Below are 16362 nucleotides of genomic sequence, written 5' to 3'. Positions count from 1 at the left end.
GGGCTAGATTTAAAGATGTTAACCTTTGCCCAAAAGGTACCCGTCAGCCCCTGACCCCAGCCAAGGGCCTTGTGAGCTCAGAGACATGGCACAGTGTGATTTAAGGTGACATTTGTTCCTGCCACCTTAGGCTTTGGGTCACCGGGCAGAAACTCTCTGCTCTGGGAATTGTAGTGCTTGTTAACGTCTTTGGTTTATGGTCCTTTTATTGTAGTTGGGTCTTAATTTCCATAAATTCATCTATAAAGTAGAGAATTTTCACAGGACTCTGTTTTACATGCCCAGTACCTTGTCTTTCAATATTTAATTTCCTGCTTACTGAACACACAGCCCCCTCATGCAATCTTATCACTGAGCAGGAAAACACTTCCATTTGTGTGACCCACAATGCTGGGTGACCATGAGCACCCAGAACAACCTGTGTAGCAAAGCAGGGAAATTTTGGAGTTGATGTTTGATTTTCCCACTTGGAAACCTGTTTCTCATTAAGCCTCTTGAACAACAACTCTCTGGTTATTGATTTTGGCTGAGCAGAGGTCAGGTGCTCAGGCAGTTGGTGTTCACCTTGCATATATTCCTTTTCCCTCCTGTTTTCTCCCTGGGGAAATCATTTTGCTGTCCCCAGCTGTGTGGCTTAGCTGGAAAAGCTCCTTGTGCCATCCCAAGGTGCTCCTGCTCCTCTGTTACCAGGTCTGGGAGCTTCCAGGAGGGATTCTTCACCCCACAGTTAGTTTCTCCCAGCCTGAATCTGTTGGTCTGTGGCACTTCACAAGCTTTATTTAATTAGCTTGCCTTTTGGCAAGGGTGGGGATGGAGAAGTAGGATTTTTTTAAGGAGACTTTGGGTGATTTGGAGAGCAAGCATGGTGGTGATGAAGGATGGAGTTTGGGTTTGGGGAGAGTGGATTTTTGTGGCTTGGAGCCAATGGGATGTGTGAGGTTTCCAACGCAGACACTGGAGCGAGAGGGGATTAATGGAAGAACAAGGGTTTGTTGTTTGCTGGGATGGGGTTGGAGAAAGGGCACACCAGGCACACAGACAGCAGCTTCCAGCAAGTTTGGGAACTCTGATGTAGGTTCTTCCTGCTGCTCCTGACACGTGGCTGCTGTAGGATAGTAATAAAAATGCTGGAGAGTATTTAAGTAAAGCATCTTGCTTAAATCAGTGGTTTGTGAAGAGAGAGACTAGAAAAAAACCCAGCTGATGCCTGACTGAACTGGCAAACACAGAGTAAGAAGCCTCTCTTGCACATCTAAGCTTCTACACACAGAGTTTCTCCAGCTGAAACCTGATTTTTACAGGATATTGTACATTGAGTTTGCTCAGGTTGGTGGGAGTTGGCACCTGGTGAGTCTAACCCTGATTTATTTAGGGAGAAACCCTCCCTTCCTCATCCTCCACCCCACCCACTGTCCCATCCCACTGTGGTACCACCAACAGGTGCTTTATTCTCCTTAGATTGCATGTAGGAGCAGTGAAATCTAGCCTTGGTAATTTGAGGAATAATGGACAACCAGACGTTGCTGAAAGAGTTTATTTTCAGCTCAGAGGGGCACTTCTTGTGAGGTTTTAGGCAGATCACTTGATTTCATTGCTCCTAATTGTGTGAGAAGCACATGGCTTTAAAATTGAGCGTTTTTGCAGAAAACTCAGGAGGCGTGGTTGAATGTCATTGAAAGTTGAAGGTTCAGGAGAATAAAGCAAAGCCTGTTAATTCTGCTGCACTCTTTTAATTTGGCTAAAACCTCCTGCAGCTGATTGTTGGTTGGATGGGAGCCAGAGAATTTATTCTTACCATGTCAAAGGGAGCCAAATTTGCTGGGTCTTCCTTCCCAGGTCTGCTTCCCTTCCCTCCCCTCCACTCACTCTGGTCCATCTCTTTCTGCTTTGATCCAGTGATTTGTCTCTGAGTTGGCTCCAGCCTCTTGCCCTCATGTGGGAATTAAATGAATTAAATGTTGGCTCACCTGCTTTGAAACTTCAAATGAGCTCTGAGCCAAAAAGTGTTTTTTCTGCTGTCCTTTGTACATAAAATAAATACATAAAATAATATATATAAATCATTGTGACTGTAAATCTTTGTTTTCGTTACTAATCCCTTATCAGCTCTTCCATTTTCTCAAGGACATTGCAGCGTGCAGTAAGGAAAATGTTTCTTTTTAGTGTGCTCTTGCTCAGGCTGCACACCTGTAGTAACTCACCTCCTGTGCCAGTCCTAGAGCAGATGACAGAGCTGTTTTTTGGGGTTTTCCCTTGATCTCTTCACAGCGGCCATAAACTTCCTGCGCTCTCTCCTGGAGCCAGACCCTGCCAAGAGACCAAACATCCAGCAGGCCCTGGCAAACAGATGGCTCAATGAGAACTACCCTGGAAGAGCACCACCCAATGTCACCTATCCAAACAGGTACAGCAGGGAGGGGAGGAGAAAACCTGCCATTATGTCCCTGGTGTTCCAATTCCAATCCTAGGAGTTGTGAATCCATCATAAAGGTTATGGAATTGGCCCCGTGCTGCTCGAAATGGCCAAGAGCAGTACCTTGAAGTGGAAGCTGCAGTTACAGTGCATTGTTTTCAGGGTGGGCTGGGGTGCATATCTTCTGACTGGCAGTTCTTGTGCAGGCTGACCTAGAGCAGAGGCTGGACAGAACTAAAGAATTAAGTAGGGATTTATTAAAAGGATCTCCTCAATGGATCCACCTTGGGCAGCACAAGAGCCCAGCCAGGGCTGCACCCAAGATGAACCCAAAATGGTCACAAAAATGGATGACTGATGACTGGTCACAGGGTCTCTCACTTTTATAAGTTCTGCTCCATTTGCATATTAGAGTTAATTATCCAGTTACAGCTCCAGCTCATGAAGTCCCATCCTGCTTGTTTTTTTCTCTTCAGTCCACGTTGTTTGTGCTCTTGGGCCTGGCCTAAGATTTGGATCATTTGTCCTTGGGTTCCCAGCTAGAGAAGGAATTGTTTTGTCTCCCTGCTCTGTGCAGAGAGCTCACCATGCCCTAATATGAAACCCAGACCCACACACTAAAGCAGCACAGAATCTGAAAAATATACAAGCTAAAACCTGAGGCATCATGATCTCCTCTTCATTGGTCAGTAAAAGCCAAGCTGCTTCTCCAGGAGAGCCTCTGCCTGTTTGTGAGGTGCTGTGGGTTAATGGAATATGCAAACCATGGTGAGAAAGATCACAGTTTAATGTCTCGTGTTGGTATTGGTGTTGAATACCTGCACCTTGCTGAATAGGTGACTAAGAGCAGGCAGAGAATGAATCTCATGGTCAGTCAAAAATCCATCCAGGGGAAAGGAGAGAGGGGAAGGTACTTGTGGTCCAGTTTGGTTATAAATGACCTTGCTGGAGTTGAAACATCTGCAGTGCAAAGTTGCAGTCAGTGGAGAGAAATAAGGGCGCTTTTTACATAAAGATTCATCTGACTCCTCTCTGATTCTGCCTTAGGATGGCTTTGTGCCCTGGATATAGGAGTTCCGCTCCAGTGACTGTAAATAAAGCCTCAGGCAGCTCACTTGGAACTACATGTCTGGATTTGATCAGATAAAACCTCCTTCCTGTATCAAAGCCCTCCAGCTATGTCTCACACACCACCCAGGACCTAGGGGATTCACTGGCTCGAAGGCCAGGCAGCACTGAGGCAAAGACAGTGACCTAAAGCCTAATTGCGGTGCTTAAAACTTGATAGTGCTGCAGAACTTCTGTCCTAATTTGGCTAGAAGGAGAGTCCCTGAGTGAAGCCCATAACTTCCCCTCCTTCAGCTGCCAGGAACCAGATGTAGTGCCTTGACATGGGGTGCAGGTGTCCTGATTCTGCAGCAGACATTTCCCTTCCGGAGGTGGCACTCTGGGGTGCTGCGTCATGGAGAGCCCTGTGGCTGTGCCATTCCTTAACCTGAGGAGATGAGCAGCTCCCAAAAAATGGATGGATGGATGGATGATGGATGGATGGATGGATGGATGGATGGATGGATGGATGGATGGATGGATGATGGATGGATGGATGGATGGATGGATGGATGGATGGATGGATGATGGATGGATGGATGGATGGATGGATGGATGGATGGATGGATGATGGATGGATGGATGGATGGATGGATGGATGATGGATGGATGATGGATGATGGATGGATGGATGGATGATGGGTGGGTGGATGGATGGATGGGTGGATGGATGGATGGATGGGTGGATGGATGGATGTCATGCAGCTTGGATTCCTAGGGATATGACTGGATCCATCCTCTGAAATGTGGTGGGCCAGCTGCCTGTAATCCCCAGGATATGAAGGTGGCCCCTGTGATGAATCGTTTCCCAAGAGATGAGACCAGGCAGAGCCATTCTCTTGATATCACTCCTCCAAATTTAGGGGACATGTGAAGCTGTAAGGCATAAAAGCCTTTAAAGAGATTCTTTCATATTTTTAAAATAATATTAGTTTTGTTTCATTAGTTGATATCCCAGGCTTGACTTACCTACTGGTGCTTTATAGGGAGAATAATCTGCAAAGTTTTAAATATTTAAAGATGTGGCTTAGCTCCTTTTGAGCTTGTCTCAGAAGGTACCACTAGAGTCAGCTTCCAGGGAATTTCTCCAATTTTTCCTTAGTGTGCAGATATGGATAAGGTGTGGTGAAATAGTGTGTGAAAAACCCACTGCTGAATATGCAAAGGATTAATTCCTCTCTTAATCGGCACAGAAGGAGTTGTGTGATGTTTTTGCAGTGCCCTTCCACTCCTCTGGGGGTAACACCCATTGTTCCCAGGACAGGAGCGTGGCAGGAAGGGAAAAGCATGAGATAAGGTGGGAGAACGGCAGAAGCTGCATTTTCAGGAGAATATTTTCCCAGGCTTTTTGTAGGCTTGCTTTTGTTGAAGAAATTCCCTGAAGGCAAGCAAAAATTTCCCATTTTGCTGAGCACTTCAAGTCAAAATTGCTTGAATTTCTTTTGCTGTCCAGATGTCTCAACGTGCAGTAGCCAAGATAAGTTTTGCTTTTGAACTTGTTAAAAAAGACTCAACCCCAAGCACTCCTTCATAGGCACAGGGAACAAAGAGAATGAGTTATTTGAGATTTCCCAGACTGTGTTGGACATCTTGTCTGAGTCCTGTCCATCAGAGCCTGGGCAGGAGTGGGAAAAGTGGGGAGGGATCCCTTGGAAGGGGAAATCTTGCAAAATAAGCTCCCTCTGATATTAGACTTGGTATTAGGAGTGAGGAATATCCTCTAGAAACAACTGGAACCCAGCATTTCTCTGGAGGTGGCTGGGAGCTGATGGGTACCTCTGGGAAGCTGGCCAGCCCATTTAGAAGTCTAAATAGGAGCAGAGTTCTTTGGAAGAATCTGGTTTAAACTCAGATTGAGCCAATGCTTTGGCATTTCCACAAGACCTCTGTTCTGCTTTTCTCGCCTTGGCTGAGGCTGTTCCAGACTTTATAGAAGAGAGAGACGTAAACATGGCTGGTACTTGTGACAGCAGGGAAACAGCAGCGTTGCCATTCTGAGCTGCAGGAATAATCCTGTGCATCCCCTTCCTCTAGCAGGAAATTCCCTGGCTAATTAGTGCATGGACACTGTGGAGCAGGCAAGGGGGTGAAGCTCAGAGCAGTGATATTTGATTATGAGGAAGGGGCTTTTCAGAGAGCCAGTTCTGGGCTGGATTTTTGCCTCTTTTCCTTCAAAACCAGCTCATCTTCATGAGTTCAGTGCTCAGGTGTAGGGGAACAAATGGCCTGAGCATCACTGTGACAATTCCCATCAGGGATGGACACAGTGGACAGAATTCTGTTCATTCCCTTTCCTGCAGCTCCTGTGCTCCCAGATACTGGTCCTTTCCCTGCTTGGCTTTCCTGCTTTTCTGTCAGCACAGAAAGTCTAAAATTCTCAGTAACCAGGGTTCCAGCACCTGCCTGCTCCTGGGAGAAGGGAACTAATCACCCTAATTGCTGAGCCCTTGGGGCCTCCTCTTAGTGTTCTGCCACTGACAGGACAGCCCAGAAATCCTGCTCTGCCTCTCCCCTGTGCAGGATTCACCTGGAGGACCTCAGCCAGAGCGTGCTGCTGCACATGACTGAGAAGCTGGGCTACAAGAACAGCGATGTCATCAACACCGTGCTCTCCAACAGGGCCAGCCACACGCTGGCCATCTACTTCCTGCTCAACAAGAAGCTGGAGCGCTACCTGGCCAGCCTCAGGGTGAGCCAACTGCCTCCTGCCACTGCTGGGGAGGAGGGGACAAAAAGGCTACAAGTGGCCTGGCTTGCTGGCATTTGATCTCACAGGATTACAGAATATCCCCAGGACCGTCCATTGTGGAGTGCTGTGCCCCTGTGTTGGGTTAATCCCGCTGCTTGGAATGCCAGTAACACAGTTTATTGAGTGAGGACATCAAGAAGAATCTTAAGAGCTCTTAAACTCATCTAGCTTTGAAGTAAAAACTCAGCTGAAAGTTTTACCTGATGTAATTCCCCTGGCCCCTGAGCAGAGATCAGGCCTTCCAATGCGACAAAATCTTCTTGGTTTTTGTCTTCCCTCAGTCCTTTTCACATTAGTGATGATGCCACCAATGATATTTAAAATGTAATGCATCAAATCCATCATCTCTGAAAGCTGATGCTCCTCCACTGAATGTCAAGAGTGCAGTAATTAAACCCTAGTTTTCTCTAATTATCTTACATATTTTACTTTCCTGTGCTTTTCTCTCCACAGAAGGCTGAAGGCCAGGACAGTGTTTGCCACAAGAACCAGCTATACCAGATAGAAAAATACAAGGCCAATAAAGACTCCTATGAGGTAAAGCTCAGCAAAGCTTGTTGCAGTGCTTTGAAAGCAGATTGGATTTGAGCATCCTTGGTGGTTGTGATTAAAATGATGGGTTTGTGGACCTGTGGAGAAAAGAAACGCCTGTGGTCTTGCCTGTACAGGACAAATAACTCCCTTTATTTCTTTTCAAAGAAACAAACAGTAACCTCCAAGAGAGGAAACAGAAAGGTGACTTTCAGGGTTTTTAAAGAAATTAAATCTTTTTCAATCTCTGTTTAGCAAAATGAGCAAACACGGGGGGCTCCGTAATTTCATTCTGGGGTGAAAGCTGCTGGTGTTACCAAAATATGAAAACTCAGTGTTCTTGAGGCTCTGAGCCCTGGAACCTTGGTGCTGCAGGACAGAGAGCTGAGTGACAGCCAGGGTGACCCTCCCAGTGTCCTGGGCCAACCCTGCCTTGGCTCTCAGGAGCAGGGAAGCTGTATTAGCACAGCACTCTTCAAAGTCCATTTTCTCTGCTCCTTAGCAGAAGGGATGTGGGATCAGCCTGCTGCATGATGAAGGAATTCCTCTGGGCAGACAAAAGATTTAAACTTTTGCTCTGTTGGTCTTCAGTTTTCTTGCCTGCAAGCAGAGGAGGTATTTTGTATTAAATCCTGGCTGGATTTTTCTTCCCTGGCTGATTCTTTGCCAAGCACTAAAATTACAAGAGTAATGTGAGCTGTGCAAGTCTTCCCTGCCAACACAAAGAGCAGCATTCTTGGGGAGGCTGCCTGTTCCAAAATCTGCTCCTCAGCACTGGATTGATTATCTAATTGCAGGGGCAGATCTGTGGTGTGGCTGGTTTTGTTTATTATAAAGGCTGCTTGCAAGACAAGCTGAACTCCAAGCCAGATGGAAATATCAGGGCATAAATAATATTTTCTTGAATAAATCAAAACCTTCTTGCTTGGAATGGACCAACAGTGGATAGACTCGATGAATATGACATTTCACAGAGCTCTCACAACTTCCTCAAGCTGTTGCAGGGAGACATTCCCTGGAAACAGGGGAAGGTACTGGGAGTTGAAGGGTTCAGATCCTGCATGGAGCATCCTAGTTCTGTCTGGCCCAGCTGCTGGTGTCACTTCCCTGGGCAGTGACAGAGGCACTGTGCTCTGGGATTTCTGCATTCTCCTGGGATCAGCTCACAGCTTCTGAGCAAGGCCCGCCTGGAAAGTTCACTTCCCTGAGGAAAACTGGGAGCTGACAGCCATGCCAGGGTGTGACCCCAGTTTGGTTTGTAGGCTTGCCTAGGGATGGAGGCTCTTTCCAAAGCCTCTCCTGGACTCAGAAATAGTCCCAGGGGAGCTGTTTAGGGGATGAGGGGGTGTCTTGTCTTTCTTGAAATACTTACCAGGATGCACTCACTGTGAAGCTACTGCAATAATAATAATAATAATAATAACAACAGCCTGTTCTCCTGCTGCATGGGCACAGAGTGTGGAAGTGCAAGCCAGGCTGGGCTAGGGGAGGGTGTCCCTGCCCGTGGCAGGGGGTGGAGACAGGCTCTGAAGTCCCTTTCAACCCATTCTCTGGTTCTACAATGTTTTCTGTCACTTCAGCTGTAGTCACACGAGGAATTGGGAGCCACTGGTCCCTAGGGAGCAGAGCTCAGGTTGCCATGGGAATAGGAGGGGGAGGGATGGTCAGCTCGGGCTGCAGCAGATGTGGAATTTCTCCCACCTCTCTCCAGCCATGGGAAATAAGGATTTGGCTTCAGGAGGAGCTGCCAGCAGCTGGGGCAGGCAGGGGCAGTGTCCTGCCCCTCTTCTCCAGCAGGTCCACTGCTGCAGGCTGGGCAGGGGCCCAGGCTGTTCCCAGGCTGTGCAGGGAGAGGCAGGCAGGCAGGAGGCTGTGCTCTCCATCTCTTTACTTGTGGAAGGGGTCTTAGGATGAATGGCTGTCCCTCCAGGGGAGCTGGTGGGCTCAGTTGTGGAATTAGCAATTGTTAACAACCGGTGTCCTTGTCCTGTCATGGTGTCAGACATGGCCAAGGAAAATACCCTTTATCTGCCTTTCAAATCCATTGCTGGGACTAAGAGTAAGTTTGAGGGTCAAGGTCAGGACAGGAAATAGCAGAGGATGATGTAATTCTCAACCTATTCAAGTATAACATACCAGTACAGCTCCTGCATTATGGGACACGGCCGTGCACTCTGCAGTGCAGGGGGAACTTTTATAACTCCCCTGAAGGAAATCTTCCTTCTCTTTTCAAATATAAGTGCATGGCACCTTGGGAGTTCAGGACTTTGGTCCTGAGCCTCTCACAACCATGGTCATTAAGGAGCAACGTTAGCACTTTTAGAAATACTCCTGAGACCATTTGCAATGCTCATCCAGCGTGAAGTAATTAATTGGCAGCACCGGATAAGTGAATTTCCTTTGCCAGGGGTGCTTTAATTGTGTGGTGCTGTGGCTGAGAGAATGTGCCAGCAGGGTGAGGACAAAGGCAGAAGCACTTTGGCAGGTGAGGAGCTGCAGCTTGGCTAAAAATGCTGCAACCCTGGAACGTCCTGCAGGCAGACATAGGCTGCAGCAGCCGGCACACAGATTCCTCCTCACCTATCCAAAAGAGCTGTTAGCTCCTCGCAGTCTGGATTGGCTCCTGAGGGTTTAATATAGTCACTACTTAGTGTCATCCTCACGAGCACCTGCATGAAAAGATCCCTGGGAGAGGCTGGTTTCTGCTGATGGCTCAGCAGCAGAGTTTCAGAGCCGTGGGAGGAAAAGCAGTGTGGTGGGCTCAGAATCAGCTGCACACCTTCCCCTGACTGCTGTGGCAGGGTGATACTCCCACAGAACTATCAGCAGTGCTCTTGCTGCTGCTGGTTTTGCTGTTGTTACCAGTCCAGCCTCACCAGGAGGGACTGTACCTGATGCACACTGTGGCTCCAAACACGGCATGGACATGCAGAGGTGTACAGCTCCATGAGGAGCTCCTTTGTGGCTGTGGAAGGGTCAGCCAGCTGCAGCTAGCCAGAGGGAGAGGAATTGGAGGGGATGAGGGATGGATGGGGGCAAAAACCACATGCACAGAGGTGAGATGAAGCCAGTGAGGAGTTTACAGGAGATCTCAAGTTCTTCTTCTCCCAAGTCACCCACCTAACCATGTCGGTATTAAAAGTAAAAACTTTGGTTTATGAGTCACTGAAGGTCCTCTTTCCAACTCTACAACTCCTGAAAAGTTGATGAGCCCAGCAGTGCCCAGACAGTGTCTATGCAGGGAGCCAGGCTCCATCTCAGCTGGGAATGTTCATAATGAGTCCAGATTTTTGCCTCTTCATGTCTGTCTTGCTTCCAGAGCTGATTAGTGAGCCAGGAGAATCAAAGTTGTCTTCTGCATCTCTCTCACATGTTTTTATGCACTTTATTTTTTTTGAGGGTTTTCATAGACTCCACGTCAATGAGCTTGCAAAAGAAAATCAAGAGTGGCAGTGCATAATTACCAGACAAAACACAGGCATATAACTGGGGGAAGGAGCTTCACTTTTTAAAAAGACTTGTATTTGCAGTGACTTTTTAATCGGATGAGCAAAACATGTTGCTTAAATGAGAACTGTGACCACAAAAACAACCTCAAACCAACAAACCCCTTTTTGTTTAAATGTGAAATAAGGGTTTGGGCTCCCCTAGAAATCAGTGGCAGGTAAAGGGTGTTAAGCAGTTTGCTGAATCCAGTGACTGAAAGAAGATGCAGTGAATTTTCACTGTAAAACAATGCTTTGAAAACTGGCTTCCTCTTCAGAATCCTGTTCCCAGAGTCTTTTTTTCCTCTGTCATCGCTGGAGATCAAACCTATCTTCTTGCTGCAATCCCATCTTCAGCTGCCTTCCCCATCACAGCCAGGAGTTAGGACTCAGGGAAGGGATGGCTCAATAATTTTCTCCCCCTCCATATCTTGTGCAGTTGTAGAGATGCTGTAAAAGCAAGGGCTGTGTTCCTCCAGATCTTGTCTGGATAGAAGATAAATGACTCAGAGGCTTCAAACTTCTTTAAAACTTTGCAGCTCACCTTTTTAAATCTCAGAGGGAGTGAAGTAAAGAGAAATCAAAGGCCTTTTTTGCTGTTTAAGTAGGGTATTTCAGGTATGGAGGAGCACAAACCTTCATCTGCTTTCTCCAAGAGAAAAGCTTTCCTTTTCCTTTAATTTCCCAAAACCAGCTTTCACACTGCCTGAATGTCAGAGCAGATGGGAGCCATGAAATCATGGCAAGCTGATCAGAGGAAAATGAGACATGGAGGATTTAGTTACTCTGAGATAAGATCCTTGTAAATACATGGTGCTTAATCCACCTTGTAGGTCTGGGGGTCACTGAAACTTCCCTTGAGTAAACCAAATTGTTCTTGTTTGTTTTACAACCTAAAGGACAAAAAACTCAAAGAACAAGAAAAGAAAGGGGAGATCGTTCACCGTCAGCTCCCAAAGAAAAGTGAGAAAAGTCCAGTTTCATATAGACAGCCTTCTTCCTGTCTTATCTCACAGATCCAGAACACCAAGGCTCTGCTGAAGGACCGGAAAGTCACCAAGGCCGGAGGTCCAGAGAAAGGTCAGTGGGAGAACAGCCATGGTGGGTCTGTGTATGCATGGGGGGTGTGGTGGTTTTGAGCCTGTCCAGTGTGGTGTGGTGGTTTTGAGCCTGTCCAGTGTGGTGTGGTGTTTTTGAGCCTGTCCTGTCCTGTGTGGTGTGTGTTTGTGAGTAAAAACTCCAGGTTTGCATTCCCTGTCACTCTGGGAGTGGTGTGGAGAAGAAGCCTGCATAATGTCAGCACGGTGGAGTGAAAGGCCCTGAGGAATCCATGGTGGTGCTCAGCAGTCAGGAGCCCTCCCTTTCTGTGTTTGACAGAATTCCTGCAGTGCTTTAAAAAGGCAGTTTCTTCCCCTGTTTACACGTCCTCACACGAAATCATCCACGCTCACGCTGGTGTTTTGAAAGTATCACCACCCACCCCGGATCACTGAGAAACCAGAGCTGTTAGCCAAGCTTCTTCCTACCAGCCACTGTGTTTTCCTGAGAGGGGGTTAGGGAGAATCCCTGACCTCCCTGAGGAGTCTCTGAGAGGAGTTGATGGTGGAGGAATGGGAAAGGGGCAGCTTCAAGGAAAGGCAGGTGGGACTGCCAATCTCAGCAAATGCCCATCAGCGAAAGGAGGGGGGAAATCGTGAGCAGGGAAACGAAAAGATGTGACAGCCAGAGGAGAGCAGAGCATTAATCACAAAGGGCAGCTTGAGAGGGCTGGGTGAAAACTGCTGGCAGAGAAGGGAGTGCAGGAAAAGGGGAGTCAAGCAGGGAAAATGAGGTGTGGATAGTGCACACCTGGATGGGAGACACTGAGGAGCAGGAAGGTGAGGTAGCCTCTGTTAGATACGAAACTAAATGAGGGGAGATACAGTGATGGAAAACATTTACTGTGGTGTCAGGGGGTTATTCAGAGTGGTGGCTTGTGATGCTCATTGTCATGACTTGATAATTTATCATTTATTGTGCTCAAAGTGAGAAAAAATTGTCTAAGTAGTGTTTGTCTGGCAGCATGGGAGCCTCTGCTGCAGGATGGCAGGAGTCCAGAGAGCTGGTCAGGAATGGGACATAGTTACTTTAAAAAAATGTAAAAAAAAAATTTAAATGGTCATTTTGCTCAGATTTTCTGTCCCTTTTGGGAGCAAAGTACGGGGGGAAGAAAATCTAGTTCATTTTTTCCCTCATTATGTTTCTCTCTGCTTGTTTGTTCTGAAAATCATGTAGATCTCAGCTAAAGCATTTCTCTGCTTATGGAGACTATGTTTTGACACATCTCAAATAATTTTGGCCACTTTTAGAAAGAAACTGGTTGGAATTAACTTCATTCTACGTTTCCCAGACAAGTGTGAGATTTCATCCCATTCCTCCGTTCAGGTCTCAACCCCTGACAAGACCATCCCTCCACAAGAAATACACGTGAGATTTGTGTCTGGGACCTGAGTGCTGGCAGAGCAAAATTATTTTAGATCCTTTTTAGATTATTTGAGACCCAGGGAACTGATGGAATAGCTACCAGTTAATTCAATTAGGGGGGCCTGGCAGTCAGGTTCCTTGGACAGCTTTCCATCGAGGCAGCAAAACGTGCTTGCTTGAGATTAGCTTGGCATGAGGCAGTGCCAGCGTTCTGTAGGAGCTGAGCAGATCTTCTCCACGAGCTGTTTTGTTTGACTGGGCCAAGTCCTGCAAAGATTTTGTTCCATTTATTTTTGGCCCTTGCTGGAGGAAGGTTCTTGCTGAAGTTGAGGGAGCAAATCTGTTCCAACTGTAGCAGCCTGAATCTGGCCGGTGCTGCTGCTACTCCATATTTACATGTGTGAAACCAGGAACAGATTTTGTTCCAAAATGCAAGGAGAGCCTTCAGGGATTAACTCACTGTGCTCTCCTGTGTCTCTAGGTGTGTCGGGGAATACAGGCCTAGCAAGAGCCACACAAAATGGTGCTGAGAAAGGAGAAATGTGAGATTTCTCAGTGTGTGCGTGGTGTTGTGGATATAATTAATACAAACAGCTGGAGGCAACTGTGCTTTTGCTTTTCAAGTCACTGTCTCAGTTTTAGAACTTCCTGCCTGTGAGGAAGAGGACAGATAAATTACCTGGGGGTAATTAGTATTGAGGAGTTAGTATTGAGGGTGAGGGAACTGGGTCCCAGACCATGTGTTGCAGCTGGTGCCTCACCATGTTCCTGTGTCTGAGGTGCTGTGGGCAGTGCTGATAACTGCAGTGTGCTCTTCTGCTTCCTTCTCCCATTGCTTTGCAGACTCCGGTGGCGGCGTGAGCCCTTTCCACGAGCCCCTGGCACCCAAGACGGGCTGTGTCACCTCCAGCTCCCTGGAATACCTGGAGGTCCAGCAGCCTCCCCCCAGGACCCCCCGGCTCCTCAAGAGGCAGGAGTCTCCCCAGCCGGAGCCGTCCCGGATCGGGAGTCGGGCCAAGGACTCCCCGCTCATCCTGAATATCGTGCACTCCTTCGAGTCAGTTGACAGAGAGGACCAAATAGACCAGGTTTCACCCTCTCACCAGTTCAGAATTTTGGGCTCACCAATGAATTTCCCTTACAAAAGCTCAAGTGAAAGGACACTGTCCCCGCTCTTTCCTCCCAGGAGCACATCCCCCATCCACCCCACCCAGGTCTCTTTCACCTATGAAGAGAAAGCGTATCCGGCAAAGGAAGAGGCAGTGTCCCCTACCCAGCTGGTCCCCAGCAACCCCCTGGGCAGCCCAAACAGTGTGAAAAGCAGGGGCAGGTTTCCCATGATGGGGATCGGACAGATGCTGAGGAAGAGGAACCAGACCATGCAGTCGGCGAGCGAAAAGCCCCTGGAAGCCAGGATGCCTCAGCTGCAGCAGATGAGCCCCACACAGATATCCTTCAACACAGAGGCTGTCAGCGGCCAGTGTTAGCCTGACATCCTGGGATTTGCACTGCTCTTCTCTGGGATCTAACCTTTTTCTCCTTTAAGCAAGAAGGGAAAGCCACAGGCACGTTGCTGTCACTATGTGATACCCCGTGCTGGCGCAGCACAGGAAATCGGAGGTTTGCTTGCAAGGAAGGCACTGTCCTACATCTTAAAGTTGAAAGAAAAGGGCTCTGCTTGTGCTGTTAAGAAATATTTGCATTTGGCATCTGACTGTACAGTAAAACACCCTGCAAGAGCTGCGTGGATCTGTATTTTCACTGCTCTCACCTGGTGCCGCAGCGGGGTTGGGTGGAAGAGCCACGAGCACTGAGGGTTTGGTTCCTCCAGGGAATCAGTGCCGGGCCAGGATCTGTGCTGAGACTGTCCCTGCTCCAGCTGCCTGTGGCACACAGCCCATGGTGCTGCTGCAGGCATTATTCCTGGGGCAGGTGAGGGGGAAAACGCCAGCACTCTGTCCAGAGTGAGCTTGCTGACAAGCCCTGCCGAGAAGATGAAGGTGGTAGAAGCTTGAGTAAAGACATGAGTGGTCTAGTTCAGAAAAAGTGGGAATATTGGAATTCAAAGCAGATTTTACTGTTAATTACATAAAGTAGGTAATAACACAATATTTTTTTTTTCATGAAGAAAACTGTGGTTTAATCATGTCACAAGAAACATGATTATTTAAAAACAAGTGTCATCATGTGGAAATTCACTGCATAAGCCTCTGTTACACCAAGGGAGCATTGGACACACCTGAAGGCTTCTCTGAGACTACAGTGAATTAAAAAGACTAATAAAGGACACTGGAGCCTGTACCAAGTCTGTTTTATACTCCAAGATTGGTAATGTAGTGGTTAGCAAAAACTGGGTATTGTTATGAGCAGTGGAGATTGATTTTCTTAAAAGACACCATGTTCTGTATACCAGTCTTGTTTTTCTAAGTAAATGATACATCTGAGAGGTTGGCAACATTTTTTTGGTTCCGTTTCTGTCCTCAAACCATTTCCTATAAATTAGAACCTTTAGCCACAGACAAAGACTGCTCTTTTCTCTTGTCTGTACCTCCCCTGTGTACATGTTTGTGTGTTAAGAGCATCTCAGAAGAGCTTGCTCCAGCCTGGTTCTGCTGCCACCACTGAATGTCATTTCAAAACCCAGGAAGCAGAGGTGGTGACTTCTTGTCCTTGGAAGATGGAATTTTGCCACTCGTAGGAATCCAGGCCCTGTTTTCATCCATACTTTTATGAACAATTTCATTGCCCTGTTGGTGTCTGTGCAGATGCTGAGGGTTACCCATGTTTGGGAAGTTTTCCTTCCAGTTCCATGAGCAGGATATTCAGAGTGGAGGGGCATAGCTGAGCCTTTGTATGGGCTTGACACTAGAACCTACAGGGAAAAATGGACATTAATCCAAATACTGACAGATAACTGGGCTGCTGGCAAAACCAGCAGAGTGATGCCCAGAGCACCCGTCTCATCCCTGCAGGTGGGACGCTCCCCTCAGCACTGGGGTATGGCCCTGGACAGTCCATGAGCATCTTGGACCTTTCAGTGGAGTGAACGAGTTGTACTACCTGAAAAATAATACACATAGAAACCCCAATATGATGAGAAAATACAGCCCTGAAATAATTGTATCCATTTTTAGATCAAGAAGTGTTGCATTCTGTTTGTGGAGGGCATCTGTTCATCCCAAGGGGCCATTTTAACTCCTTCATTTATAAATGTCAGAGCATTTTCATTCTCCTCATGCTAAGAACATGTTTATGCTGCCAAGCCAGTGGGCAGGGACCACTGACATCAGGGATCGCTGAAATTAGGGATCACTGAAATCCTCCACTTTGTATTCATCAGACTCACATACCCAAGCAGATGGCAGATGCCAACTTGAATTGCAAACTCAGGTTTATTTGGAACCCAATAAAAGGTTGGGGGAGGCAGGAAAGCGACATGTTTTGTTTTGGGTTGATTTTTTTTTTCATTTGTAGAAACACAGGAAATATGTGTAAAAATCAGAATGAAAACAAATGTTAAGTATTTTATTATATTTATAGAGAATATATGAGTACTACACTGCTAAAACATAACCATGTATTCAGCATAGTCAGTAGCTATGTATAGTCCAACT

The 16362-nt window shown here is 47.1% G+C and overlaps 1 protein-coding gene across 2 annotated transcripts in view; it reads left to right on the top strand.

The window, feature by feature from the left end:
• HUNK (hormonally up-regulated Neu-associated kinase) overlaps positions 1 to 15205 on the top strand; it is a 41609-nt gene extending 26404 nt beyond the window's left edge. The window contains exons 6-10 of one of the 2 annotated variants that reach the window (XM_012570010.5): positions 2269 to 2404; positions 6041 to 6209; positions 6723 to 6806; positions 11185 to 11365; positions 13592 to 15205. In XM_012570010.5, coding sequence (XP_012425464.4) covers positions 2269 to 2404; positions 6041 to 6209; positions 6723 to 6806; positions 11185 to 11365; positions 13592 to 14235 — 1214 coding nt within the window. In that variant the 3' untranslated portion in view covers positions 14236 to 15205. The remainder of the gene's footprint in view (positions 1 to 2268; positions 2405 to 6040; positions 6210 to 6722; positions 6807 to 11184; positions 11366 to 13591) is intronic. The other variant, XM_030264261.4, reaches the window with a different exon arrangement.
• The last annotated feature ends 1157 nt before the right edge of the window (positions 15206 to 16362 follow it).

This window comes from Taeniopygia guttata, chromosome 1 (assembly GCF_048771995.1).
Source record: "Taeniopygia guttata chromosome 1, bTaeGut7.mat, whole genome shotgun sequence".
Lineage (NCBI taxonomy): Eukaryota > Metazoa > Chordata > Aves > Passeriformes > Estrildidae > Taeniopygia > Taeniopygia guttata.
This window is presented reverse-complemented; position numbering and strand designations above follow the sequence as displayed.